Genomic DNA, 26,202 nt, shown 5'->3' with positions numbered 1-26,202 from the left:
TTCTACGTTACAACCTCGTAAATATATTTTCACTCGCGTATTTCGGCTTTCTGATGAACAGTCGCCATGTTTGTTCAGCGAATGGGCTTGATTTTTAATTCAGGGGCATATCTTCGCCTCTACAAATATGTTAATAATAGTTGGTCGAAAGAGAAGGGGAGAATCAACTAAATGAAAAATTTACAAAACCAGTCTCGCCTAGTGGTTACAACAAAGGTAAGTTAATCTAATGCACTGTTAATAAAAAAAAATAGTGTATTAATAGTATTCTTTTTTGGAGAATAACATATGTTAACGAGGAATGACTTTTCTCGTTAAAGCAAGAAAAGTTAACAACAAAACAAAAACGTTTTTCCAGATTGCGCAGCTCTGGTGAAGTGAACATGTCGTTGGCGTCGGTCCTGAACTGTCCTACAGTACTACTTTCCAATGGTCTGCAGATCCCCGTGCTTGGTTTGGGTGTGTTTTACTCTGGCAGTCACTGTTTTTAAATCAGCTAGCACAAACCTTTTGTAATGAAGCATTATGCAATCCCAGGACACAGTGATTGTTAACTGAATCGGTTGGTTTAAAAATTTTTAAGTAATGCAGTAGGGAAGTAAATCCACAAGTAAAACTGACACCTATCAGGTTTTAACTCAAGAAAAAATATGTAGTGTTACTGTTCGTCAGTTTATCCACCGGCAAACGTTTGGTCTAATTCCTCCAATACAGTTGATACTACTAATAAATAGTTGCGTACACAAACGGGTATTTCAGTATCCTTTAATCCAGGATATGTGAATATTTTGTATGTATTTATACCTTTTATGAATACACTGTATATTTATGTCAGCGCTAATACGCCGTCAAGTTTGAATTAATCTACATAACACTATAATTAAAATGTATTCTAGTGTATTTTACTTTATATAGCAACCATTTGCTCATAGTACACTTCACTCTTATATAACATTTTCCATCCATCCGCTTCCGCTTATCCTTTTCAGGGTCGCGGGAGCCTATCCCAGCTGTCATAGGGCGAAAGGCGGGGTACACCCTGGACAGGTCGCCAGTCTGTCGCAGGGCCAACACACAGGGACAGACAACTCTTCGCACTCACATTCACTCGCACATTCACACCTAGTGGCAATTTGGATTATCCAATTAACCAATCCCCACAAGCTGCATGTCTTTGGACGGTGGGAGGAAGCCGGAGTACCCGGAGAGAACCCACGCAAACACGGGGAGAACATGCAAACTCCACACAGAAAGACCCCGGCCTGATGTTGGAATTGAACTCAGGACCTTCTTGCTGTGCGGCAACAGTGCTAACCACCGTGCTGCCCACACGAGATTGTATAATATTTTGGCTTTTTTAATTTGTACACTATTTTATCTTATTTATTTTTCTGTTTTCATGTTTCAAATATGTCTCTAATTCACCTTTTCCTTCTGACCTTTGTGGTGCTGTAACATGTCAATTTCCCCAGTGTGGGAAATATAAAGTCTATATTATAATAATTACCATTGTTTTTTTTAAAAAATGTATAAATGTTGTGTGTTTTTCTCTTTGCCAGGCACATCACATAATGGTGGTTACTCCCACGATGCAGTTATGTATGCCCTCACTGAATGTGGCATCTGCCACATTGACACAGCAAAGAAGTATGGCTGCGAGGCCGAATTGGGCAAAGTTGTCAGAGAAAGTGGGCTTCCACGAAGTGATCTGTGGCTCACGAATAAACTGTGGCCTGGCGACTACGGATATACAGCTGCAAAAAAGGCCTGTCTGGACTCCTGCTTGGAAATGGGGGTCAAGTATTTTGGTATGCCGTCTGATTGATAAAGTTAAAAACAGTTAACAGTTAAACAGTTTTCTGGGATGTCACTGCAGAACAAACGTCTTGAATAAACCTGTGATGGCTCGTGATGTAGTTGAATTAATCCATGTTCACCAACACCGAATGCAGTTTGCTGTCTTTTGTTACATCATGACCTCTAATCCCTGTTGTTTTTAAAGATCTGTACCTGATGCACTGGCCAGAGTCAAAGACACCTGGTTGTTCCAACAGGGCGATGAGAGCTGAGACCTGGAGAGCTTTGGAAGAACTTTATAAGGAAGGTAAATGCTAAATGCATGGTATTAACTTAGAGACAAGGGATTAGCTTCATGGATGACAGCAGATTATCAGAATTACCATACAATGCAATTATTTATTTATACTATCTTAATTTTATCCTCATGAAATATGTTTATAATTTCATTAAAAGACTAGCTTCAGTTTTACAGCTGGATAATCACTGAAGTAGTGATGATAATACATATCACTTAATAGTAGTAAAAGAGTTTATTTCACAAAGCATACATATCTCTGTTTGCTAATATAGGTGTGTGCCGTGCTATTGGGGTCAGCAATTTTCTGGTCCACCACCTGGAACAGCTGAAAGAAGACTGTACTGTGATACCACATGTTAACCAGGTAGTTTTATCTATTTAGCATTTATTTATGCTAGAATCTGTGCAAAGATACTCAGGTTGACTTTCTTTATGCCATAAAACTTCCTTCAGCTCATTGACTTTATTGTTTTATATGCTGTTTTAACCGATCAGGTTGAGTACCATCCTTTCCAGCAGCCAAATCACCTGATTCAGTACTGTCGTCAGGAGGGAATTGTGTTTGAAGGGTACAGTCCTCTGGCCAGGGGTCAAGTCTTCAACAATCCCACTGTTCTCCAGATAGCGGAAAAGCACAGACGCACGCCAGCTCAGATCTGCATCCGCTGGAGTATTCAGGTTGTCACGCTCATCACATGATTTCCATCCCTGGTGTGAAAATATTGTGTCTACTGAAATTCTAAATATTCTTGAATATTTTCAATTTTGTGTTTCTAAGAACGGAGTTGTGACAATACCAAAATCGACCAAAAAGAAGAGGATACAAGAAAACTGTGAAGTGAGTTTAAAGATCATTCCGTACTTTCTTGAACCCTTTAAAAAGTCTACAAAATGAAAAAACAAAATAAAAGTTCATGTTGTGATCGAACATTTTTTCAAATAAAGCTTAGCTGTAGCCTAAGTTTGACAAGACAGTCAAAATCATGTCTTCATCGAAACCTAGTTACAACACCGTGCAAAGGTCTTGAACCACCCTTAATTTCTTTATATTTTGCCTTTAAGGAGCCAGCTTTCTGAGGTGGTTTCAGAGTTTTCCTTTGGGCACTGGCTCTTTTTACACCCATTTTTAGTCCAGTCCTTGTACCTGACAATTTTCAGAGGAATAAATCATTCAAGCACAAAAAAGGCAGCGAACTCGAGGGGTGAATCAGTGCTGTCTCTACACATAGAAATACAGAGAAAACTTGGTAAAGAACCAATTTTAAATTGTATCTTTACACACTTTGTTACTAGCAGCCTGACTGTTCTAATTTCTTTAGTCTAATCTATGGAAAATGCCAAACACAGTTGACAGATGTAAAAATTGTACTATAACAGGGTGATTCAGAAAGAGCTATTAGTGGAAAAGTTGCCGCACTGTGTCCTAAAAATTTTAAGGAAACACGACAAATGGAGGACAAAATAAGTTCTTCTGCAGCAGAAGAAAAGTATCTTAAGAAACAGGAAAAAAGCAAAGACCTGACAGAACCTGAGAGATGCATCTGGTTCATCTACTGTTCACTAAAACTTCGTCAGAAATGGTCTCAGTGGAAGGCTGGCTGTTAAGAAGCCATTCTTAAGGGAGGAAAACAGGTAGTATGCCACATTACACAAGAACTGGACTTAAAATCAGTAGCAATGAATGGAGTGATGAAACCAAATCTGAAAGTTTTGGTTCAAATAATTGTCAGTTTATGCAAAGGTCAGGAGAGAGGTACGACACTGATTGTGTACAACCATCTTAAAAACACGGTGGAGGCTCTGTCATTGTTTGCACCTGCATTTAAGTCAGTTGTGTTCTTCTTCTTCATCTTGTTAAAACTGATGGATTTAGTGATGAATTACGAATGGAAAATGTATGGAATTATTAACATTTTTCTAAGAAAATATACAGATTTTTTTAAAAAGGAGGTGGCTCAAGACTTCTACACAATGATGTGCCTTGTTTGGTAGCTTCCACTAGAGGTCATCATAATAAACTTATGCATCTGGCTTAACTGAGGTTTACTAAATGTAAAGAGATCTTGACAAGTTAAATACTTTAAATAATGGCATAATGTGTCCATCTTTCCAGTCAGAAGACAAATGAAAAATATAGATGCATAATAAAACTTCTGCAGCTTATCATCACAACTGAGAGAAGCCAATCTCACTTTTAATGGCACAGGCATTTTCGTTTTTCATATGATCCTTTTCCTCTTCTTATTACGGTGGCCCTGAGAGGCCAAACGGACTGCAACTTCAGAAAACACTTGCCAAAAGTAAAATGCTGCAAAAAGAAAAATGCTGCAAAAAGAAAAACACCTGCAAAAAGAAAAACGCTGCAAAAAGAAAAACGCTGCAAAAGCACACAAGACACAACAGAAATGTTTCTGGGGAGACAATAACCCGACGGACCAGTTGCACGAACCAAAACATGCTAACAAGTGCACTGGGACTGGGAAGGAACAACATTTGTCTCTTATATATGATACACCTATATATGCACTGTCAAAGATACTTGTCTTGAGTGAAGATTTAAGGTGATAAGACATATAAATAACTGCAACTTGAATCTGTACTGAAGCTCAGTATTTGACACAGAGTTCATGTTCACTGCTGTAATAGCTAATAATGATTAATATAATAACTATAATATTGGCCATATTATATTTACATTACCAAAGTGATATGACTTTAGTCTCATGAACAACATTAGCTAATTGTTATTTACTAACGAATCTTAAATGACCGTTCAGTACAGAAATGAAGCCCAAAAATCATGTTTTACAGTCCTGTGGTCTCAGCCTCAGATACTTATCAAATCACACAAAGCTCTTGTAGAAACAAACAAACAAATGAACAAAATATGTTCTCCTTCATTTCTGTCAAACAAAGTTGTATGACACGTTTCCAGTGGTTAGTATCATGGTTGCTAGGCAACCTGGGAAGCGCAAAGGAGACTAGACCGTCCATGTGTTTGCAACAAACTTGCCATTTATTTTGCAAATCGAGCTCGACACTGCCCCTAGCGTCCTGGAGCACTTCCATTGTGATTTGGAGTTTGCATGTGTTTTGGATTTTGTAAGTGTTTTGGATTTTGTACGTGTTTTGGATTTTGTACGTGTTTTGGAGTTTGCGTGTGTTTTGGAGTTTGTATGTGTTTTGGTGTTTGCATGTGTTTTGGATTTTGTACCTGTTTTGGATTTTGTATGTGTTTTGGATTTTGCGTGTGTTTTGGATTTTGTACGTGTTTTGGAGTTTGCGTGTGTTTAGGAGTTTGTACGTGTTTTGGAGTTTGTACGTGTTTTGGAGTTTGCGTGTGTTTTCTATTTTGTACGTGTTTTGGAGTTTGTACGTGTTTTGGATTTTGTACGTTTTTTGGAGTTTGCGTGTGTTTTGGAGTTTGTACGTGTTTTGGAGTTTGTACGTGTTTTGGAGTTTGTACGTGTTTTGGATTTTGTACGTGTTTTGGAGTTTGCACGTGTCTTGGAGTTTGCACGTGTCTTGGACTTTGTACCTGTTTTGGAGTTTGTACGTGTTTTGGAGTTTGTACGTGTTTTGGAGTTTGCAGGTGTTTTGGATTTTGCATGTGTCTTGGTGTTTGCATGTGTTTTGTATTTTGTACGTGTTTTGCAGTTTGTGCATGCTATTTGGAATTTGTAAGTGTTTTGGAGTTTGTACATGCTTTGTCTCTAGGGGCCACCGTACTCAGGGCCACCGTATTTTATCATCCTCTCTCTCACACACACAAACAGGTGTTTGGATTCCAGCTGGAGGACGAGGACATGGCTGCTTTAGGAAGCTTGCATGATGGAAGATATGTTACTTGGGATCCAACAAATGTGGAATAAGAATAAGTGGGAAGATGGAGGGTATGTTTGTCCATGAACTGGTGATGGCTGAGTGAGGAATTGATTTGAATATGTTCTTGGTTAATTATTTTTCTTTGTGACAGTTTTCCTGGAAATAGACTCGACTGTGATGTCAAAGTTTATTGAGCTACATCTTCAGATAATGTGTAGAAAAACACACACGAAGGACAAAACCATTCCAAGTGCCTTACCTTATAGAAATGTTGATTTTTTTGTGATATATATATATATATATATATATATATATATATATACTAAGAAAGGTGTTGTAAATGCAGATAATGGTATCTTTACCTTTCCAGAAATGTGATTGTGAGCTTGACTTGATCTTGAATAAAATCTACAAATTATTTTTTTTCACATTCAAATTAAGGGGAGGGATCAAGTGGTTTCTAAGGACCTTGGTATCGTATCTATGGTTGCAGTATATAAAACAACTACGTAAACTCAAGGCTGTGACCTTTTATTGCCCCTTTTATTGCCCCTCTTCTCTAAAGGAAATCTTTAGTTTACTTCACCTGTAAAATTTGTACGTGATTATCAAAATACCTTAAGCAACATGTATCATTTGCAAGTAAGTCATGAGACAAAAGAAAAACAAAATGGCCCCAAAGCTTAACCAGGTTTGGGAGGCATGAAAGTGAGCTGTAACGGTAACTTTATATAACACAAGCTATCAGGGTTTAGCAAATAATTTGCTGGCTACACTGGCTCTGGTAACGTTCAACTTCACTAAACCTTATCATGTTATCATGTTAAATTCAATTTTGATATTTTACATAATTTAGTATGAGGTGGATTCTCATGTCCACCTTTATTCTTCAGCACAGCCTGAACACTCTCTTTATTATTGTTAATCTGTGGATCTCTTTCACAGCGCATTTTTGTCCTATCTTCCTCCCCTCACCCCAAACTAGTCGCTGTTCCCCCTGAGCTTGGTTCGGCAAGAGGTTTCTTCTTGTTAAAATGGAGTTTTTCCATCCCACTGTCACCAAGGTCCCTGCTCATAGGTCATGTTTTTTTTTTTTGTTCTCCTGTTTTCTGTGTATTCTTATATACCATATAAAACACAATGAAGCAACTGTTGCTGTTTGTTTATAATAATAATAATAATAATAATAATAATGTATACTTTATTGATTTCTGTGGGGAAATTCCTCTCTGCATTTAACCCATTCACTCAGTGAAGCAGTGGGCAGCCACCAGTCTAGCGCCCAGGAAGGATTTAGGGATGGTACCTTGCTCAGGGGTACCTCAGGGTAGGACATTCAAAGCTCTTCTTTGGATGTTGGCTACTTTTTGTCCATTTTCTGTCAAAGTGATCTCACACTACATCACTAATGTTGAAGTTCAGTCCAACCCATGATTGATAGTGTGTTTGGGATCATTGTGATATTAAACAAAAAAAAACACGAAGCTGCTGCCAATCAGATGCTTTCCAAATGGTGTTGCACTCTGGATCAAAATCTGACGGCACTTATCTGTACTCATAATTCCATCAATTTTGACATGGCTGAAATGAAGACCCAGGCATCACAGAGCCTCCACTGTGTTTTGAAGATGGGTATACACATACAGTGTTGCACCTCTCTTCTAACATCATCTGTACACGACTATTTAAACCAAATATTTCAAATTTGGATTAACGACTCAAGACCTGTCACCACTGATTTTCAGTCCAGTTCTTGTGTAATTTGGCATACGTCAGCCTTTTCTCCCCATGTCCCTTCCTACTGAGACCATTTTTGAAGAAGCTTTAATTAACATTAAGGCCAGATATCTCTCAGGTCTGTCTTTTTAAAAGACACGAGGATGTTAATGATCTTCTTTTGTGCTTCACATGTCCAGTATCCTCAAATTTCTTAAGAACACACTGCACACCATGCAAAAAGAACCCAAGCTTTCAACTAACAGTTCTTTGGGAGTCATATTGCTAATGCAAAAATACTATTTTATCTTTGTCAAACTGTTACCTTTAGTTTAATCTACAAAAAAATGCCAAAGGAAAGAAAACAAAATGTGTTTTTCTACTAGGTGGCTGACAACAAAGAGCCTAAATGTTTAAAATTGGTTCTCTGCCAGGTTGGCTTACATGTAGTCACAACAGTTTCATCTCTTGAAGCAGGCACGTTTTCAATGCTTGAATGATGATGTGGCCTCAGTGTGGCTCAACCCCCCCCCCAAAAAAAAAAAAAACAAAACAATTCCTTTCAGGTACAAAGATCACATACAAGGACTGGACTGAAAATGATATGGGAAAAAACAAAGAAGCAGACAACTTCCAAAGAACAAATCTCAAAGATCTTCAGAAAACACTGCTCAGGACCACAGTATACAGGTTGAACAGACATGGCTACACGAGGAATCTGTGCTTAAGACCACACCCATGAGTCCACTCCCAGCATTCACATCTTGAAAAATACTGAACCATTTCACAAAATAAAACAATGACAAACTCATTGAGTTAGCAATATCATTTATTCTTTCTCCCTCAGCTTAGAATCACTGTTGTACATAAGTTACATTTTGTTTTCTCAATTTCACAGGTTCTTGTTTTCCTCCTCAAACTTCCAGTTTGACCTCCCTCTCATATCAAAAAAAGAAAAAAAAAAAAAAAAGCAGATTGTATTATACAAAAATGCAAACCAATTTTCACACAGTGAATTCTCTTACAAAGTCATAAAATGGCGTAATAATGGCTACATCCACATTGGAGGAAGATAATTCTAGACATTCCTTAATGGAGTATAATATACATATAAAAAAAATTTTTTCTTGCTGAAATCAAACCTGTACCTTAATTTAAGAGATATTTTACACGGGAGTAATTATATAAAAAAGCCATTTGCGAATTTCCCCAGAAAGTCTGGGAATAAAATGTGAGCCTCAAACAGCAGTAACAGAGTTCAGTGGTCAAGGGTGGTAGAGGAGGGGTTTAACTGGTTATGCAAATATGGGCAGCGGTTCCACTCAGAAACAAAAAAAACACACCGAATATTGAAATTAACGTCTTTGCTATTTGCTGTATAAAACACCCCATATATCACGGTATGCCAGCTTTTGCAAAGCTAAAGTCATTTCGGCTCATTCAGACCTGCAAGTGACCCGTTTGGCAGGATCAGCACTGTGGGAAATTTCATCAACTTCTGTTAGAAACAAAATACTGAATTAACACCATTAACTCTTTAGCCAATTACCGACTAACTCAGTTCCCTGTTGTTGTTGTTTTTTTTAAATTAAGCTGATGGCCCTATTTCTTGCAAACAGTTGTAAAAAAACAAGAACAAAAACAAACAAACAAACAAAAAAAAAAAAACCTCCTCCCCGCCAAAAAAAACCCCAAATAAAAATTAGAAAACACACACACACACAGACACACACAAAAACAAAGTGTGAATGTCACCAAGTGCTCATAAAGCTGCACACATCAGGTCAGGTGTTGACTAAGACTTGCATGTCAATAAATTCACTCAACTAATGCCAAGAAAAAAAAGAAAATCTACAAAAAGCCAAGTCAACGTTCTTTAAAAAAAAAAAGAAAAAAAAGAAAAAGAAAAAAGCTAATCAAATCTTGACAGATTTAGATTATTGTATCATTGCATTTTTTGGGTGGTGGGACCAAGGTCTGAGTCCATCATGCCAATTCAGTGTTAATTAGCTCCTTAAAAAAAAAAAAAAAAAAAAAAAAAAAAAAAAGAGTGCTAGATGAAGACTTGAGGCTAACCTTTCATCAAAGACTTCTTGCTAATTCTCTTGGGGGCAATGGTGGGCTAAACCCCAAAACTTTCCTAACACCTCAACTCTATCACTCGGTACAGCACAATGAAGGGGGAGAACAACAATAAACAACTTATCCAGGGTACATTTACAATACAATCTAGCACACACACAAAACATTTCCATAAATTTTCCAAAGTTATGAATTTTGTCTTCTTCGGAAGCATAGTCTAATCTTTGTTTGAACACAAAAGATTTAAGTGAACACACATCAATTCACACAGAAGTCCTTCGTCTGGGAAAGGATAAAGTCTGTGTTGGCAACCAGTGGACCGAAAACAAATTAAAAAAAACCCCAAAAAACAAAAACATTTTGCTGATTCTAAGTAGAGATCATTTAATATAAATGCTGAGCGAGTAGGATAAGAGGTGGCACGTTAATAGTGCTTTAGTATATTAATGTATGGATACATACTCATATGTATAAGTGAGCTGTGTACCTAAACAATAAATGTAGCAAGGAGCAGCCAGAGGCTTTAAGTGTGGTTGGAAAACTTAAAAAAAGGAAAGAAAATCCAAAACTTTTGCTGTCGTGGTGCTGACAAACTGGAAAAGATACCCATTGAACAGCCAAGATGAGGATGTTGCACAACACAAAAACATTTGTGCCTTAAAATAATTGACTCATCCGGTGTCACCAATGTGCCAGTTTCTCAGTATTCCTCATGTGAAAGCAAAGGTTTGATGTTAAACTAAAACAACTCGACCCACAGAGTCTCCTCCATGCTTTAACCGTTCAAGAACAAGAACTCACCCGTTGTCAGCAGAGCAGTAAAACTTTTGCCAATCATGCTAACTGTTTACAAAAAGGCAACGAGCTCTCTATTGAGCATCAGCAGTAAACAATTTATATGATGGAGAAAGAGCAATAATGGTTCTAATGATGGTGATGATGACAGCAGGTTGTGAACAAAAAAAAAAAAAAATGTGACCAAGTGAGCTGTAGATCGCACCAGTCAGCAAAGACACTCAAATACACTCAATGCGAGGTGAATGAATTTATTAATCTGATCGAAGCACAGCCGTTCCTGAAGGTTTCCAGCCACTCCTCAGTAAATAACACTGCTTTTCTTCAGCTGTAAACATGATTTCAAATGTACTAATGTAGCCAAGAACGCTACAACAGCAACCTTTCTGGACTTACTGCCAATTATAGCCATTTCATGACGGAGAGGAGAGTGTGTCTTAAACTAAGCTGGATAAAACCTTCACAAGGTAAGCATCATCGCCCAAAATCGTAACAATGTAAAGCAAGAAAAAAAGTAAGACAAAAATTTAACAAAACATACACAAGGGAAGGCAACTTCATAGAAGTTAGGAGAACAAATGACAAGATAATCCCAATGGGGAGGCCTTTTGTGTGGCCAGATGAGAATCTCTGAGGAGGGAAATCCCTTATTTGCCTTGATGTTTTAAGGTCAACTTCACAGTCATTCAAGTGACTCCTGATACAAAAAGGTGCACCATCTCAGTCTGGTAACCTGCATGCACAAGCTCACAACAATTTTGACTGAACTGAATGCAGCAGACAGTCAGGAGCACTGGTGAAAGGCAACCAAATCACATCAGGGTCACATAAAAAACAAAAAATAAAAATAAATCAAGAGAAGCACTTAGTAGGTTCCCTTATAGAAAACACGGAAAGCTCATTATCAAAGACTTAATGCAATCTTTAAAACAGAATGCTCCAATTAAATATATTATAAACGGCTTTCAAATATGAAACAGACACGTGTTCATAAAATGCAATAATAAAAATCATACTTCTCATGGCAGGTGTGGAAGTGCATGTGGTGTAACACTGCATTTTTAAAAACACCCTGCATGCCCATTTTGGCTGAATCCAGGTGGAATATTGAAGTGCTTTTCCCTTCTCAGACATCCAGATCTGGGCAACCTCTTTTTTTGTTTTTTTCTTACGATTTTGGGGGGTGAGTACCAAGAGTGACATTTCTACCATCGTCAATCATAAACCAGATCGTACAGAATTTATTCAGAGTGTATGCGATGTTACAAGGTGCTCCTATTTACCTAACCGTTCAACTAACCCAACATTCTTCTCCAGGAGGATCAAATACTCTGCTATAATTTTACCGTTGAGGTTGAATATGCATATACTTTTTAAATAAAGTTGTAATGACACTGTCAACGTCACCACCATTTTCTCTTCCTGAATCTACTGTGAGCCTTGTTAATCTAAACCCAGTAAAAAAAAAAAAAAAAAAAAAAAAAAAACACACACAAGAAATGTTATCATATGCCCTGGTTTCCAGGCAAGGAAAGTCATTAAAAAAAAAAGCTCATTCACAGAACAAAAAGAAAGAAAATTCATCACGGCAGATACTGCTCATCTTCTAAATAGAATGGTTGTATGTGTGCCTGTGCATGCTTTTGAATGTGTGTAAATGTGTACTTCCTAAGAGCAGGAATGGACAACACCATTCTTCTGCATCTCTGAACCAGTGACACCTGGATCTGAACATAAGCTCAATGCAGATGCTTTATTCGTCAGTGACAGCATGGACCCGCCCACTGCACTTTCCGGCAGACTGCTGGAGCCATTTGACACCTCACTGTATGAAGAAAAGAGAAAACAGACAAAGCAGAACAAGACATGAATGGAAATAATATAAAATATTCATATTCAGGGGACGCAGTATATTTAAGCATGTTCAAACTCACGCAAGTGCCAAGGAGATTTCTTCCAGTGGAGTCTTATGCTCTGGCTGTCCATTCTCAGCAGGTTTCATCTTGTACTGCTGAACATCATGGACCACCTGGTTTTCCTGGTTTGGAAATGGATATAACCCCCAATAAAATATTTCATCACACACAGCTCAAAGATTTAGATGTCAATTTTCCAAAAACCCACCCATCAAGACGTTTTAACCACATCCACACTAATCCCAAATTCTCTCAAAATCCATGGTTAAACTGTTACATCCCTTGTTAGTGTTCAACACCACTCCTACCATAGCCATCTCACGGGTCCTTTTGCCGATCTCTTTCTCAACCTGGTGAAGCTCCAGGCTAAGCTGTTCACTGGAGACAGCTGTTGCACTTGCTCCCCCTGATGGCCACTTGGGTTGTTGCTGTTGTGAGGCTACTGCTGCCTGGCTCTGGCCAGGGTGAGTAGCCAATGCACTGGCCTCCCTCTGCAGGAGTAAAGAATTACTGGCAGCCTGTAGCAGAAAGACAGGAAGTAAGGAGTAGGAGGGTGAATGTGCAATCTGGAAGTCTTTAGCAATAGTCAGGAAAACAATGGTTTAAAATGGGACATTCATTTTATTCATTACACATATTTCAGTGTTGAATATATGTTGATAGTAACTAGACACCAGGTAAACAGCTTGTATTTCTCGCCACATCAATTTTTAATCTAAAAAGAAGAGTCGAGCCATAAATAGGTAATGTAAGAAATCAATAATATTGAGCACCTCACACCTCTTGTGGCGTAAAAATTGATCAAAACGATAGGGGTCTTTCTAGACATTTATAGATCCTCCTTAGTAACAGATTGTACAAACCTCCATGCTGTGCATCTGTGTCTGTTGGCTGATCTGCTGGTTCACCTGCTGTAGCTCAATCTTTAACTGCTCTCTGTCTGAGGCTGCCATGGGTAGACTACAACAGCAAAAAATAACTGCTTCACAATCTTTAACAAAAGGCATTTCTGATATTTGGCAAATACACAATTCGCATGATCATCTACTGACTATATTAAAAAAACAAAAAGAAAAAAAAACAACCACGAGAATAACAAACAGATTAAACAAATATAGGACTTACCGCTCACTAAAATGACCCTGAGAGGAGGAGGCATTCTGGTGGGTGGGGTATGAAGTTCCACCCCATCCTCCATGGCTTCCATATGTGTATTCTGCTGAAGGGAAAATGGTAAATTGTATAACAGAACTATGTTCTTAACAAATTGCAATTATGAAACACTACAATTATGTGAAATGACTATGCTCTATGAGTATTCCCGTGTGTTAAATACTACACTTGTTTACTTTGCAGCTCCAACAATGTGAATTTCCCATCTCTGGGACTAATAAAAGCTGTCTTATCTTATAATCCGGTGTGTGGGGGGACAAAAATAAATGAATAAAAACATAACTCTTTCCTTAAACCTTCTTCAAAAACTACTTTGTGTATCACAATTGACAAACTCAGATTAGAAGTATGCTTGTACAGGTGAGGCTTCCTATAAATATAGCCGGAGCTGATCTGACAAGGCTGCTCTTCTTAAAAACAATTGCTTGATGTGCATTGTGACGTGAGCATGACAGCCTTCAAAAGCACTTTATAAGAAATACTACAGAAGCTTAGAAGGGCTACAGAAGTGTTTCTAAATAAAATGATGTTCAGTTTGCAACAGGCACGTTTTCTACAAACGGAAGAAGAATTCAGGACTGTTTCTACTCTTCATATGAGTGGGTGTCCTGCAAAAAAAAAATCCTCACACCAAGAGCACAATGAGCAATCTTGAAAGTAGTGAAAAAGTACCCAAAATGCTGCAAAATGACTTGCAGAAATATCTACAACTTGATTAAAAAAAACAAAAAAACAGAAAAACAGAAAAAAAGAAAAGAAAAAAAAGTGATTAAATGTAGAAATGGAAAGATCTTACTGCCTTAAAAAAAGAAAAAACAAGAAAAAACAGGATGTGCCATTTCTGATAAAACGTTTTGCGAATAGATACTAAGCTACACCACCCTTGAAAATTAGTGTATTTCCATATGATGCATGGTGGAGGGAGTAGGGGTGGGCTATATCATACCGTTCATGGTAATACCGGTGTAATGTTGGGCAACGATAGGAAAATGAAATATCGCAATAGAATATGGGTAAAACGCGCATGCGCAGTGCCTTTGTTTACATACACACATGGCGGCGATGCAGAATGAGAAGAGCGAAAGTGGATTGTTAAATGAAATGGATGAACCAGAATTGGTTTGTAAAAATGCTGCAACTTCAGTGGTGTGGAACTGGTTTGGCTTTCATCTGTCAGATACGCAACAAAGCACTAGTTTTCGTCTTTAATTTTGGTTGTGTTTACGGACCTCGAAACGATTTTATGTGGTACACGGCGCTCGAAAATCTGTCAAATGTTTCAGTACGACTTTGCTAAGCTACGAAGCCGCACCGCTTGATGGATTGTCGGAGCATTACGGCTACCGTAGGCTGGAGCCTCGCGGAGTGATACGTACAGTGCTTCAACATAATATTACAGTATTGTGTGTGTATAACCTCTTTTTAAGTTTTGTGGATATTATACATGGTTATGCTGAGGATATGTCGGCCAATTTCCACTGGAAATGCACTAATAAAGTTGAGTTGTAAAGTATTTTGTCTAGTGTCAATTATATCGTCAGTTATATCGTTATCGCAAATTTTCAAATGTATATTGTGATAAATATTTTTGGTCAAATCGCCCTGCTCTAGGAGGGAGTATTGATAGTTCGACGTTTCTTTGCTATCTAAGCACCTGGTGACCACAAGCACACAAGTAATTCAACAAAGACAATTTGCGCTATGGAATGGCCAAGTCAGCATTCTGACCTTAACCTACTTGAGTTGCTACATGCATGACAAACATACAGTTTTCATTGTATTTCTGATGAATGTTGCAGAAATATTGATTAACTGAAACAGTAATGAGGGAATAGTCCCAAATCACAGAAGCAGCTACAGGAAATGCTGTAGCTGCTAAAAGCTGTTGCACAAGGAGGTTCAATGAGTCACCGAATTAAAGAGTTAAGTTCTTTTTCTTCTTCTTGTGTGTGTACTGCTCTAGACAAAGCAATAGAAACAATATGCTCCATTTAATTACCAGTGTCAGTAAAGCAATAAGACTGCGGTCCATGTGGGCTCTTACCTGGCATGGCCATGTGTTTAGAATTTGGGTTCTGGGGAGTGGAGGCCATGGCCTGTACAGGTCCAGTGGTCTGATAGCCTGTCTTTGAGGTGCGAGAGATGGCCCCAAAGCGCGACACAGTGGGCAGGGTACCAAATGGAATAATGGGGTCATCATCCTTTACTTCTGTGCCCTTCCGAGGGGCCTCCAACGACGGTTCTCTCAGGCCTTTAGCATCCACATTCTGACAAAAGGAGAGAAAAGGATAAAGAGAGGAAAGGTTATTATTATATGAAAAACCCAAGAAATCAGCACAACATTCATTTGTCACTTGAGGCTTACCATCATCTCCACAGGAGGAGGAACCATAACATCTTTGGGTTTGGGATCTTTTGTGCCAATGTATGAGCCAATAGTTTCACAAGACCAGGGAGAGTATTGCCCCGTATAGTTGGCTAGTCTGCATTTTGGAATTGCTTTGGAGTTGTCCTCGTCATACTGCAGACACAACACATGCAGTTATTAAAACTTACCCATATTCACAGTTAACTCAAGCTTTACTTCACCAACTACATTCAGGATTATTTTAGGCTTTTAAGCCTGAAATAAGAGGCTAAATATTACAATGGCTGACATAAACAGCAGATGTATATTAAATTTCCGGTGTACTAACATCAGGAGGGTAGTCGTTGGGGAAGGGATGTGTAAGAGTGGGTGAAGCAGCAAAAGGTGGAGGCGAAATGACCTTCCTTTCCTCCAGCTGGGATAACAGCTCCTGCCGGCGTCGATGCAGATAGTCCAGGCTGGCTTGAGGACCACTACATGATGGCCCCTATGAGATGCACACACAAATAATGACTGCTGAACTGCTGACAGTTCCCCCCCCCCCCATATCCACACCAAGAGAAATGAGCACAAAGCATATCTAAAACCATACTCACCCTCACATAGGGCCTCATATTCATAGGTTGAGCACCTGGTGGATAGTAGCCATCTGCTGCATATCTATCCCGGCTACTGGGCTCTGGGTGGTAAACAGAGTTGGAATGCCCTGTTGATGGTGGGGGCACATCTAGAGGTGCTGGACTCATTCTGACCAAGCCTTCCCTTTGAGATGGGTAAGGCTGAGGGGGAGGTGGCGGACCACTGTAGGACATATGGCGACCTCTGTCATAGTGTGAAGGATGAGGGTAGGAGAATTGTTGACCAGAGTGAGGGGCCGGGTAGGTTCGTTCTGGAGGGCCATAACCAGGGTAAGGATCCGGGTAAGGGGGTCCTGACTCACTATGCGGAGGAGGGTTACGGATGTAATCTCTTGGAACATACTGTGGTGGCTGCTGGTAGGGGTAACCTGGAAAACAAAATGTCACAGTATTTAAAAAAAAAATCTTCCAATTTACTTCCAAGTATAAATTAAAATAATAATAATAAAAATAATGCCACAATTTCAGTCATACGCATACATTATGCCTACCTGCAGAATATGGTTGGGGCTCATACTGAGAGGCAGAAGGTGGTGGACGAGTGTCACCGTACATCTCAGCGAGCTGTTGCTGGGGGTACACTGGTGATCCTCTGGGAACCACTGACAGGTTATCTGCTGAAATCCTGGGGTGGGCTAGGGCATGAGGTGGCAGAGTCATGCCATGTTTGGGCACAGTGTCCAGGCTACAAGAATAAACCCACATTGTTAAATATTTTTCCAACATCTGATGTATCTTGTGTTGTCCTGTTTAACAGAGCAAATAATTTCACTGAATAACCTCATTCTGTGACCTAGGGATAAGAAAACCCGTGGCTTTGATGAAGATGCTAACTCTCTGGCTTCTGCATACTATACTCACACATCAGGAGGTGATCCTGGGGCACTGGGACTCCCTCCGTCCATCTTAACAGATTTACGCGGCAGTTCATATGAGACTGGGTCGGTGCCACGAGCAATAAGCGTGGGCAAAGAGGATCCACCAGTCCCATTGGCCAAGGGTGAAGGCTTTCGGGTCACTGCTACATCGAGAGGATCATCTGACAAGAGTCCTCCTGAGCCAGGGAGGCGAGCTGCCAGACGCTTGTTCATCTTACGATACCTTAAAATAGGTAAATAAATAAATAGGTAGGTATTATAAAATATGATAAAAATTATGATATCGTATTCTTTTTAGATATTAAAAAAACAACAACATACACATATATTTCTGAAAAATTGAGAGTGTATAAAAACCACTGTGGTAATAATGACTGAATTGAGGAACAGAAACTAGCTTAACACTCCCCCCACACACACACACACAAAATCTCTCTCTCTCTCTCACACACACACACACACACACACATTACGTTGACAAGTTGTTGTTAAGACTCACTTCTCTAGTTCTTCCTGAGAGTGTGCAAAGGTGCAGCTGGCTCCACGAGGACAGCCTCCCTTCTGCTTCATGTCACGACACATGTAAGTCTTGTATTTGCTGTGCTGAGGAGGCTTAAAAAATAAAAGATTTTTTTTTGCATATGATCAAAAAGTAAAAACTCCATTTAAGAAAATTGCATCGAGTAACAAATGCAAACAAATGTTATATCCAACAAGATGAAACGTTACAAAAATCCTTTTTATTTATTCATATAGTTATTTATTAAAAAAAACCCTCTGTATTTACAATCCTGAAAAATTTGGGTTTGCTACAAATTACAGTAAATTCAAAAATCAAGTGTCATAACAATGTCTTGGACCACCATGACTAAATCTCCTACAAGCCTTTGAAACATTATTAGACCGTTTAAAAGCCTGTCTTTGTTTTTTCCGAGCATTATTTGCAGTTTAATAGAAACACTAACCTGTTGAGGATCGGCTCCTTTCTTGCTATGGTTCTGGATAAAGTCCACCAGGCCATGTACCACTGTTTTCACTGCTACCAACCCCTTCTCAAGTTGCTCCCATGTAGGAGGAGGAGCATCTAGACAAACAATAAATAATACAGGAAAAAAGGATTAATACATTTTAAATTGGCTGTTCTCTATCACCTGAGACAGATGTGTGCTTTGAGCCACATAGTAGAAGTCACACTACACAGGACAAATCCAACATACTGATGGGAGTATTTGGTTGTTAGCATAGTTTTAGGAATTTGGTTACTGAGGTGTAGACTTACAGCTTGAATTCAAGGTCAATTCAGGACAATTTATTACAACATTTGATTTGTTTTTAACAGAGTTGCTCCGTTTTTACAGGCTCAACAGTAACTGGACAATTGCTTAATAACCAGCTTTATGACCAAGCTTTGCGATAGCCTGCAGTAGCTGATTCCAAGGGCTGAATATGCATTTGGTGACTGTTCAGTGGAGCTTTCCACAATAGAATAAAGTCTTATTATATACAAAAAGAGGCAACTTTCTGGCCAAAAAGATAATACAGACCTATGAGAAAGACATAACCAGTGACAAACTTTACTATTGTGTTATTTGCTTTAAAAAAAAAAGAATGCATGGTGACCTCAGCGATACCAAAAGCCAAGTAGTTCAAAAAGGAATAAAATGCGCAATTGATTTCTTGGTTCAGAAAGCACATTCTCAATATAAAAGGAGGCATATCACTGTCAAAGTTTACTGTCAGGTTTTACCTAAATATGCAAAGAATTAATGACATTCAAGAAATGACAGAACAGTTCAGTGGCAAGATTCCCAGACATGAATGATGAAATCAATTCTACTAGAATTATGGGAAGAGAACAATATGGATAAGTAAAGGGAAGGGCTAATAACTTTGATCCATGTAGAAACATATCAGCCAAGACACACTGTGGCATATGTTTTCAGTATTTTGCACTATGCTTATTTGTTGTCTGTTGAGAGTGTGCATGTGAGGATGGGTGACTTATGACTCCAGAATTAAGCTACTTATGGGTAATAAATAAATAAATAAATCACTCAATCAAGTAACCTGAACTTTAACTTGATTCCTGTAAAAACAAAACTTGGCCAATAACAAAGATTTCTGAGAGAGGGCTGGGAAAACACAAGAGCCATAGTTTGGATTTGCATCTGACACTGCATGTACCAACTTGTCCTCGCATCAATAGCGGGTGTGTTTCTCACCAGGACTGGGATCAATGTTGGCCAAAAGTTCCAGATGGGGCCGAAGCCTGTTGAGGTTGGCTGGGTCTCCAGTCCTTTGCAGCGCAATTGTCAGCTCCTGGACACTCTGAGCAAAAGATGCTGGGGTCTGCAGCTATACACATAACAAAAAAATAAATAAAAATAAATAAATAAAAATAAAAAGTTAATGCTTTGGTACTTCAGCTTTCATATGTAAGAACATGTTATGACCAACAGAGCTAAGACTTTTTTTTTTTTTAAATGATTCTTTGAAATGTGTACAGTATGTGAAAACGACAAACTGAAATAGATTTACTTCCAGTACACACCTTATCTATAATAGACTGCATGTGTGACTTGTGAGACTGATCCCCATACAAAAGAGAAGACCACTGGTCAGGAGCAATCCGCAATCCACCCTCCATAGCAATCTGAACAATCTGAGAATCGTGCTCCCGTCGCAGAGCCTCGTAAGTACGAAACTCCTCTTTCAGCTGCATTAGGGATGAATCTTCATCACGTTTGGTAACCTAGTAGAAAGCCACAGAATGAGCTAGTTACCTTTATTTTCTGAAAGAAATTCTTACATACATACAACAGAAAATTCTGCACAGAAAGGGTTGCACCTATATTTAGCAAAACAATAGTGAAACAAATATTAAAAAATATTTATAACAAATATCAAAATAATAAAATAAATTTCTTCTGGTTTTCAGCCAGATTAATACCTTGAAACAGGAGGCCCTGTAGAGAAGCTGCACAACGTGGCCTATGCTAGTTTTGGAAGCCTGAGGGAACCGTGGCTCAAGCCTCTGGACTACAAATAGAACCAGCACCTTTCTTGACAAAGCAGAGCCATCCTCAAGAGCAAGGAGGACCAACTTTAGGGCTTCTTCCTGCATGGCTGAGAAAGGAAAAACAAACACAGAATTGATGAGTAACACTCAGTAGTCATCACATTCCAAATTAGTCTTTACTGAGAATAAATGGACTGTTTTCATGGAAATTTCACTTTGTGGGTAAAGGAAAACTATCTACCTGGGCCGAGAAACTGACATCCTCGTGCACGGACAGCAGCCCACAAGTTGGACGAGAGCTGCTGTGGATTCTGGTGCTGCAAGATGAGCTCAGTGACAGTTCGCTCGCCCAGAGAGCGAGCCGCTCTCATGGCTCTAACACGGCCTTCTTCTTCCACCAGCTGGCAGTGGACCAGAGTAACCAGTTTCCTCTGCATGGGTCGACTCAGCATGCTTTGAGCGGTGCTGCTCAGGCCTACACCTGGCAAGGAGAGGAAAAAAATGCAATAAAAGATGTACTGCTAAGATACTTTAGTTCAGTACCAGTATCAATGTTTAAATTATCAGACGCCAGCAGCCATTGTTGAAAAGGCAATGCTCTTTGATGTCACCAGAAAACAAGGTTTGGCTATCCTAACAGTCTGGACAAAGTATATTAATGTAACTATAAAGAAAAACTACATTAAAAACTCAGAAATTAGTTCATTCTTGTTTCATCCATCAAACATGCACCACTCTGCAGCAAAGATCAGAGTGACACACATTGACAAACTGGATGCATTTACATGTAACTTAAGTCAAATACTGTTAGTGGGAATGAAGAAATTTTTTTCTTCCTTTTTTCAAGAATTTTGATCCAATATACATCCAAACAAGACGCTAAATGAACATTTCTGCTCCATCCCAAGAAATCAGGATGTCCCATCTGTTACCGTTGTACTGAGGCTCCTTAAATACATTTATGACTCAACAATCTTGAGGGCAGCATCATGCACAATATTCTGCACTGAAACAACTTGCAGATACAACTCATTATATTGATATTGAATATTTCAATAAGCAATGCAAATAATGTAATTTGTTTTCAGACTTAATAGCTTATCATCTGTTTTGCTACTTAAACCTTGCACCTTAAATGCAATTCAGATATTTTCATATGCTTGTGCAATTGAACAAAGTGACTAAAGAGACTAACATTTGGTCTGTAAAATTTAATTTGGATGTCATTAGTGGGTTTTAACCACCATCCATCTCTGTGTTATGACAGCACGGCTTTGACAAAAAGTCAGATTTGTAAAAACTGAATTTCAGTTTGTAATCATCTGTGATATTAAAAATATACATATATATTAAAAAAATAGTGATCTAGTACCGTAAAAGACAGGTAAGGTTTTGAAGGCATTTCAAAAGTAGGGACAAAACATTAGTATAGATAATCTTGGTCCTGAGGTAATATTGTCTGCTCGTTCTTGGCATTGTGACTTTACAATTGCAATGTATTACATTACATATAAATACAGAATACTATACAATATTAAAATGTATTACACTTTTGAATGAAAAATCAAGAGGTATACAAATGACACTTGCACTAAATCAGTTATGATACACAGTAGGGCTGTATTTAGCTGTTTTTATATATAGGGTGACTTCGACAATCTAGTTATGTCTTATTAAGAGCATTCTCACTCAAAGACACCTCCAGCTTTATGAGCTATGATATATGCTGGTGCTGTTTTACCTGTCAGTGCCTACCTAGTTTTTGTTTGCCATACAGTTTTTGGTATCCAGCATGAGATTAACACAAAGAAAGCAAACACTCTTATGCTATTTTTTGAAAGGGAAGTCTACACCCATTAACAGTTACCTCCCAATCTATCCACCCTCTGAGAACAAGAAAATTGTTAAGTGGTCTTTCATACCGAAAATCAACCTCCATATTTGAAAGGTTGCAAGTCTGTCCACTTAAACAAAAGAAAGAACAAACCACAGAGCTAAATAGTTCCAGCAAGGTCCAGTACCTCGGGTGTTGCTGAGGGGTTTAAGGTAGAGGGCCAGCTCCTCCACACACTGCCTGGCCTCCTCATAATGTTGTGAGTCCTCTGGACTTGTTATCAAAGCAACTGGCTGAGCCTTAGGAACCTGAAGCAGAATGCAAGGGAGGAATTTAGAAAATCAGTAGCAACAGATGAATAGGTTTCAGTACAATTTTGTCCCAACAAAGCTGTACCAGAGTTAGTAGAACCGCCATCACCATCATTTTCATTTCACTGTGTAATGTAGCAGCTAAAAAGCTCAACACAGCTGAATGCACAAATTAATTGTAAATACCTCTTTATGTGTATTGGAAGACAAAGTGAACTATGTATTCTTACTGATAATGTGAAGTTGCATAATGAAATATATTAAACTAGCCTAATATCAACAGAAAACATTACTTACTGAAACAAATCATAACTTTGGAAAAATAAATGACATTTTCAGTGAGCTGTCAAGCATATTTAAAAAATAAATAAATAAATTTAAAAAATATGATGTGTATGTTGGTGGCTTAAGTAGTCATTTTTTGCAACATTTTTGTGTATGGTTATTCTTACGGTAAGAAACAATTTGGACTGAGGGCCAATTTAACACGTTACAACTCATTTTGTACAACAATTAAAATAATCCCTACTTAAAATATATTACATTTAATTTCAAATTATGTGGATTCTCACTAATCACTGGTATTAGAATGTTTTTTAAGTAATCAGCTGAAGATTGTCAAAGACCCCCAGACCAGGCATTTTCATTTGTCCACAGAGTTTCACTTAACTATATACTAACAGCATGTATTGAAATATTAATATGCTGAGATGCTCTCGTTAATGTTAGCAAAATCTGTTGCTGCAATCTTCCACAAGCAAAGCTCACAAAGGCTAACATCAGCACATTAAGGCCAATTCTGAGAAAGGTCATAACAAAGCTGAGTGCTACTTAATAATGTTTGCCACCATTATTATCACTCAGTCTGCCCAAATACATGTGTGTGTGTGGAGCACACCACGTGTGGTAGGGATAGTTATATTTTTCCACCAGAGAAGCAAATTTTATATATATATATATATATATATATATAGGGAACATTTAAGGAAGCCCTACCTATTGGCACAAATGTGCAATACAACCAAGATGTGTTTAAGAGACAAGCCATACCAGTCATGATGACTAGAGAAGATACATCTCAGCATTACAAGTGATGCAGTGACGTTATCCATTATTGCAGTCTTAACTTAGAAACCTGGCCAACAAAGCCAGACACCATTAGCTGTGCCTCACCCTGTTGGTATAACACTCCCTCTGAGAAATACGGCTTTAGTGAATGCGTTAGCACTCAGTAAAGCAGCATAATTCAAGTCATTGCTCAATGACTGTAGGGTGACTCAGAAAGAAATCCCAAAAGTATGTACACCATGTAGTAACCCATGTGTGACACAAATACAATCCAAAGTAATTACAGAAAACGTCATCCTTTAAAACCAGGATTGGTGTCTGGTTTTAAATCCTGGTTTTAAAGGATGACGTTTTCTGTAATTACTTGTGCACAGACGGTATAAAGTCAGATCTCTGTACATTTGTTTAGCAATTTATGACAAACACACAAAAACAAACTTCTTACCTGGCCTCCCACCAGCTGCAACAAAGCTGTGTTGACAGGTAACTGCTCGATGTCTGTGCTGATGGCTGTCTGGTCAAAGGGACAGGCCTTTCGGTGCAACTTGTTCAGGCACATCTTGCAGACTGTATGTCCACAGCCTAAGCTGATGGGCCTACGAACAGTTTCCTCAAATGTCTGTGTGCAGATCGGGCACAGCAGGAACTCTGTCCATTGTGGTGCTTGCACTGGCATGGTTATATGTTGATGGGATGGGTGTGTATAAATGTATGTGAGCTTAAACACAGAGGAAAATATATAATAATTTTATATATATAATGAAAGATTCCACTGGAATCAATTTTTTTTTCTTCCGAACTCAATCGTTCTTAAATGTCCTCACACATTGTGGATTGTGGATCACATCTCGTGATGAATACTGTAAAGCAGAAAGAGAAACGGAATTATAGTTGTTCCCGCATTCACAAACTCTCGTTGTTTTTTTTTTTATAAAACGTGTCATAATGTTATTAGTTTTTCATCAAAACATTGTAGAGGTACACTATAAAACATGGCTACACTGTGCATGAGTGCATTTGCAGCTGAGAAATGCATTCTAGGCAGTGTGGTTATAAAGCATGTTTCCCGTGGAACAACTAACCGCACTGAAAATATGCCTCTTCCTGTCAATTACGTTGTTCAAGCCCAACAAAACAATGTAACGGCAAATCAGAGGTGACACAACACATATTTGTAAAGTCCGAATCAAACAAATGGTTGAGATGGACCAAAACAACTGCGGCGTGGCCTAGTTAAAAAAAAGAGCTGGTTATCGCTATGACTATGGACAAAGGGTATAGGATAGGCTAACCACACAAGTCCCTCTAACTTGATATAAAGCTAGCGTCTGGGGATAGCGCTCGATAATATTGTACCAACAATGCGCTGTTGCCCAGTTTGTTATCCTTGCTGTGACCATCTCGATGTTTCGTTATGCACCCACTAATCTTACGAGTGATACGAGACGCTTTTATAGCTAGCTAACTCTAGGTAACGTTAGCTTAGTTTTAGCATCGGAAGCTATGGGTGGCTAGTTTCCTAGCTTAGCTATGGGCAAACGTCGTTTGATCAGCAAACAGTTACTTAACGACCTGAAACCTATCGCTAAATGACTGTCACACAGTTATTGCTCTGAATATAGTCACAGTTGTTCATACGTTACAGTTTTAAAGATATTAATTATCCTTCGAGGAGGCGCTGTTCAAGGAAACGAGATCTAAGAGACACAACAAGTCAGATTATGTAACGCTAGCGCCCATAACTTCAAAGCAACAAAACTGTCCCAAAATGTCTTTATATTCACCAGACACAGTAACAACAACTCAATACCATAAAATTCTTAAGAACTGACCAGGTTTGTGCTTTACTCTTGTTTTGAGGGGCACATAACTCAACGGCTCTTGTCGTCGGAATGAGCACAGAGGGCTAACATGCTAATGAACAAATGTTACTCTCTCCACTCTCTTAGCTCCTTAGCTAGCTCGCTAACAATCTCTATGCGTCACTAATGTGCCTAAAATTAACATGCAACTACTACTTTGGGTTTTTCACCGAGCAGATAAATTGTTATTGTCGATGCTACTCACTTATTCCAAAAGACTTGGAAGTTTTTCATCTTTTTTAAGGAAATTGCTGCGATATTTTCTTGCCATGTCGACTGTGCAGCTTAGCTGCTGCCAAGGTAAGGGAGAGGGTGTCAACTCGACAACAGACTGGCTAGCCGGTTACAGCTAGCTGGAAAAGATGTGTGCGTGCACGCGCGTTTTTTTTCTTTTTTGCGTGTGCGCGTTTGGATTGTGGGCAAATGGCGCCCTCTGTTGAAATTGAGCCGCACACACAAAATACCGAAACTGGGCAGGTGCTGAGAAGATCACATCTGGGAACATTTTCACAGTTAAACTGCTCAGTTTGCGCGGGTGCATATATATTAAATATGTTTGTGTATCTGTATTAGAGAAACGAAGAGAAGGGGACAGATTAAGATGGGGGGAGGGAGCTGT

General features: G+C 38.8%; 2 protein-coding genes across 5 annotated transcripts; one reads left to right on the top strand and one right to left on the bottom strand.

The window, feature by feature from the left end:
• Positions 1–12: 12 nt before the first annotated feature.
• LOC146497801 (9,11-endoperoxide prostaglandin H2 reductase) lies at positions 13–9,367 on the top strand. 3 transcript variants are annotated; one of them, XM_085141813.1, is made up of 9 exons: positions 13–216; positions 359–459; positions 1,560–1,808; positions 2,003–2,104; positions 2,371–2,462; positions 2,594–2,776; positions 2,877–2,936; positions 5,875–5,991; positions 6,075–9,367. In XM_085141813.1, exons 2-8 carry the CDS (start codon positions 384–386, stop codon positions 5,968–5,970), a joined length of 858 nt encoding a protein of 285 aa, XP_084997939.1. In that variant the 5' UTR covers positions 13–216; positions 359–383; the 3' UTR covers positions 5,971–5,991; positions 6,075–9,367. The 3 variants fall into 3 exon arrangements, with proteins under 3 accessions (XP_084997939.1, XP_084997938.1, XP_084997940.1); XM_085141812.1 differs by having other exon boundaries at positions 5,875–9,367; XM_085141814.1 differs by lacking the exon at positions 359–459 and having other exon boundaries at positions 5,875–9,367.
• Positions 9,368–9,526: 159 nt separating this feature from the next.
• On the bottom strand, positions 9,527–25,949 carry rc3h1b (ring finger and CCCH-type domains 1b). Of its 2 annotated transcripts, none has more exons than XM_085141794.1 (20): positions 25,789–25,949; positions 24,167–24,581; positions 22,530–22,650; positions 20,750–20,989; positions 20,440–20,615; positions 20,041–20,241; positions 19,712–19,844; positions 18,455–18,573; positions 17,989–18,101; positions 17,473–17,712; positions 17,103–17,296; positions 16,570–16,979; positions 16,302–16,460; positions 15,971–16,126; positions 15,650–15,872; positions 13,558–13,651; positions 13,296–13,392; positions 12,741–12,950; positions 12,451–12,554; positions 9,527–12,341 (listed from the first exon to the last, which is right to left on the bottom strand). In XM_085141794.1, exons 2-20 carry the CDS (start codon positions 24,395–24,397, stop codon positions 12,185–12,187), a joined length of 3,378 nt encoding a protein of 1,125 aa, XP_084997920.1. In that variant the 5' UTR covers positions 24,398–24,581; positions 25,789–25,949; the 3' UTR covers positions 9,527–12,184. The 2 variants fall into 2 exon arrangements, with proteins under 2 accessions (XP_084997920.1, XP_084997921.1); XM_085141795.1 differs by having other exon boundaries at positions 13,558–13,648; positions 25,789–25,948.
• Between the last annotated feature and the right edge of the window lie 253 nt (positions 25,950–26,202).

Source organism: Neolamprologus multifasciatus, chromosome 18 (genome assembly GCF_963576455.1).
Source record: "Neolamprologus multifasciatus chromosome 18, fNeoMul1.2, whole genome shotgun sequence".
Classification (NCBI taxonomy): domain Eukaryota; kingdom Metazoa; phylum Chordata; class Actinopteri; order Cichliformes; family Cichlidae; genus Neolamprologus; species Neolamprologus multifasciatus.
The sequence above is the reverse complement of the archived record's forward strand: the minus strand, read 5'-3'. Positions and strand labels throughout refer to the sequence as shown.

Bases quoted from the DNA above. Each gene is read 5' to 3' on its own strand.
- rc3h1b (XM_085141794.1), bottom strand. From the start codon at position 24,397: ATGCCAGTGCAAGCACCACAATGGACAGAGTTCCTGCTGTGCCCGATC. The intron at 20,616-20,749 runs GTAGATAGTTTT...TTCCTTTCTCAG, and splicing joins ATGTCAGTTTCTCGGCCCAG to CCATGCAGGAAGAAGCCCTA. The intron at 17,713-17,988 runs GTGAGTCTTAAC...ACCTATTTTAAG, and splicing joins TCTCAGGAAGAACTAGAGAA to GTATCGTAAGATGAACAAGC.
- LOC146497801 (XM_085141813.1), top strand. From the start codon at position 384: ATGTCGTTGGCGTCGGTCCTGAACTGTCCTACAGTACTACTTTCCAAT. The intron at 460-1,559 runs GTGTGTTTTACT...TCTCTTTGCCAG, and splicing joins GATCCCCGTGCTTGGTTTGG to GCACATCACATAATGGTGGT. The intron at 2,105-2,370 runs GTAAATGCTAAA...TTGCTAATATAG, and splicing joins GGAAGAACTTTATAAGGAAG to GTGTGTGCCGTGCTATTGGG.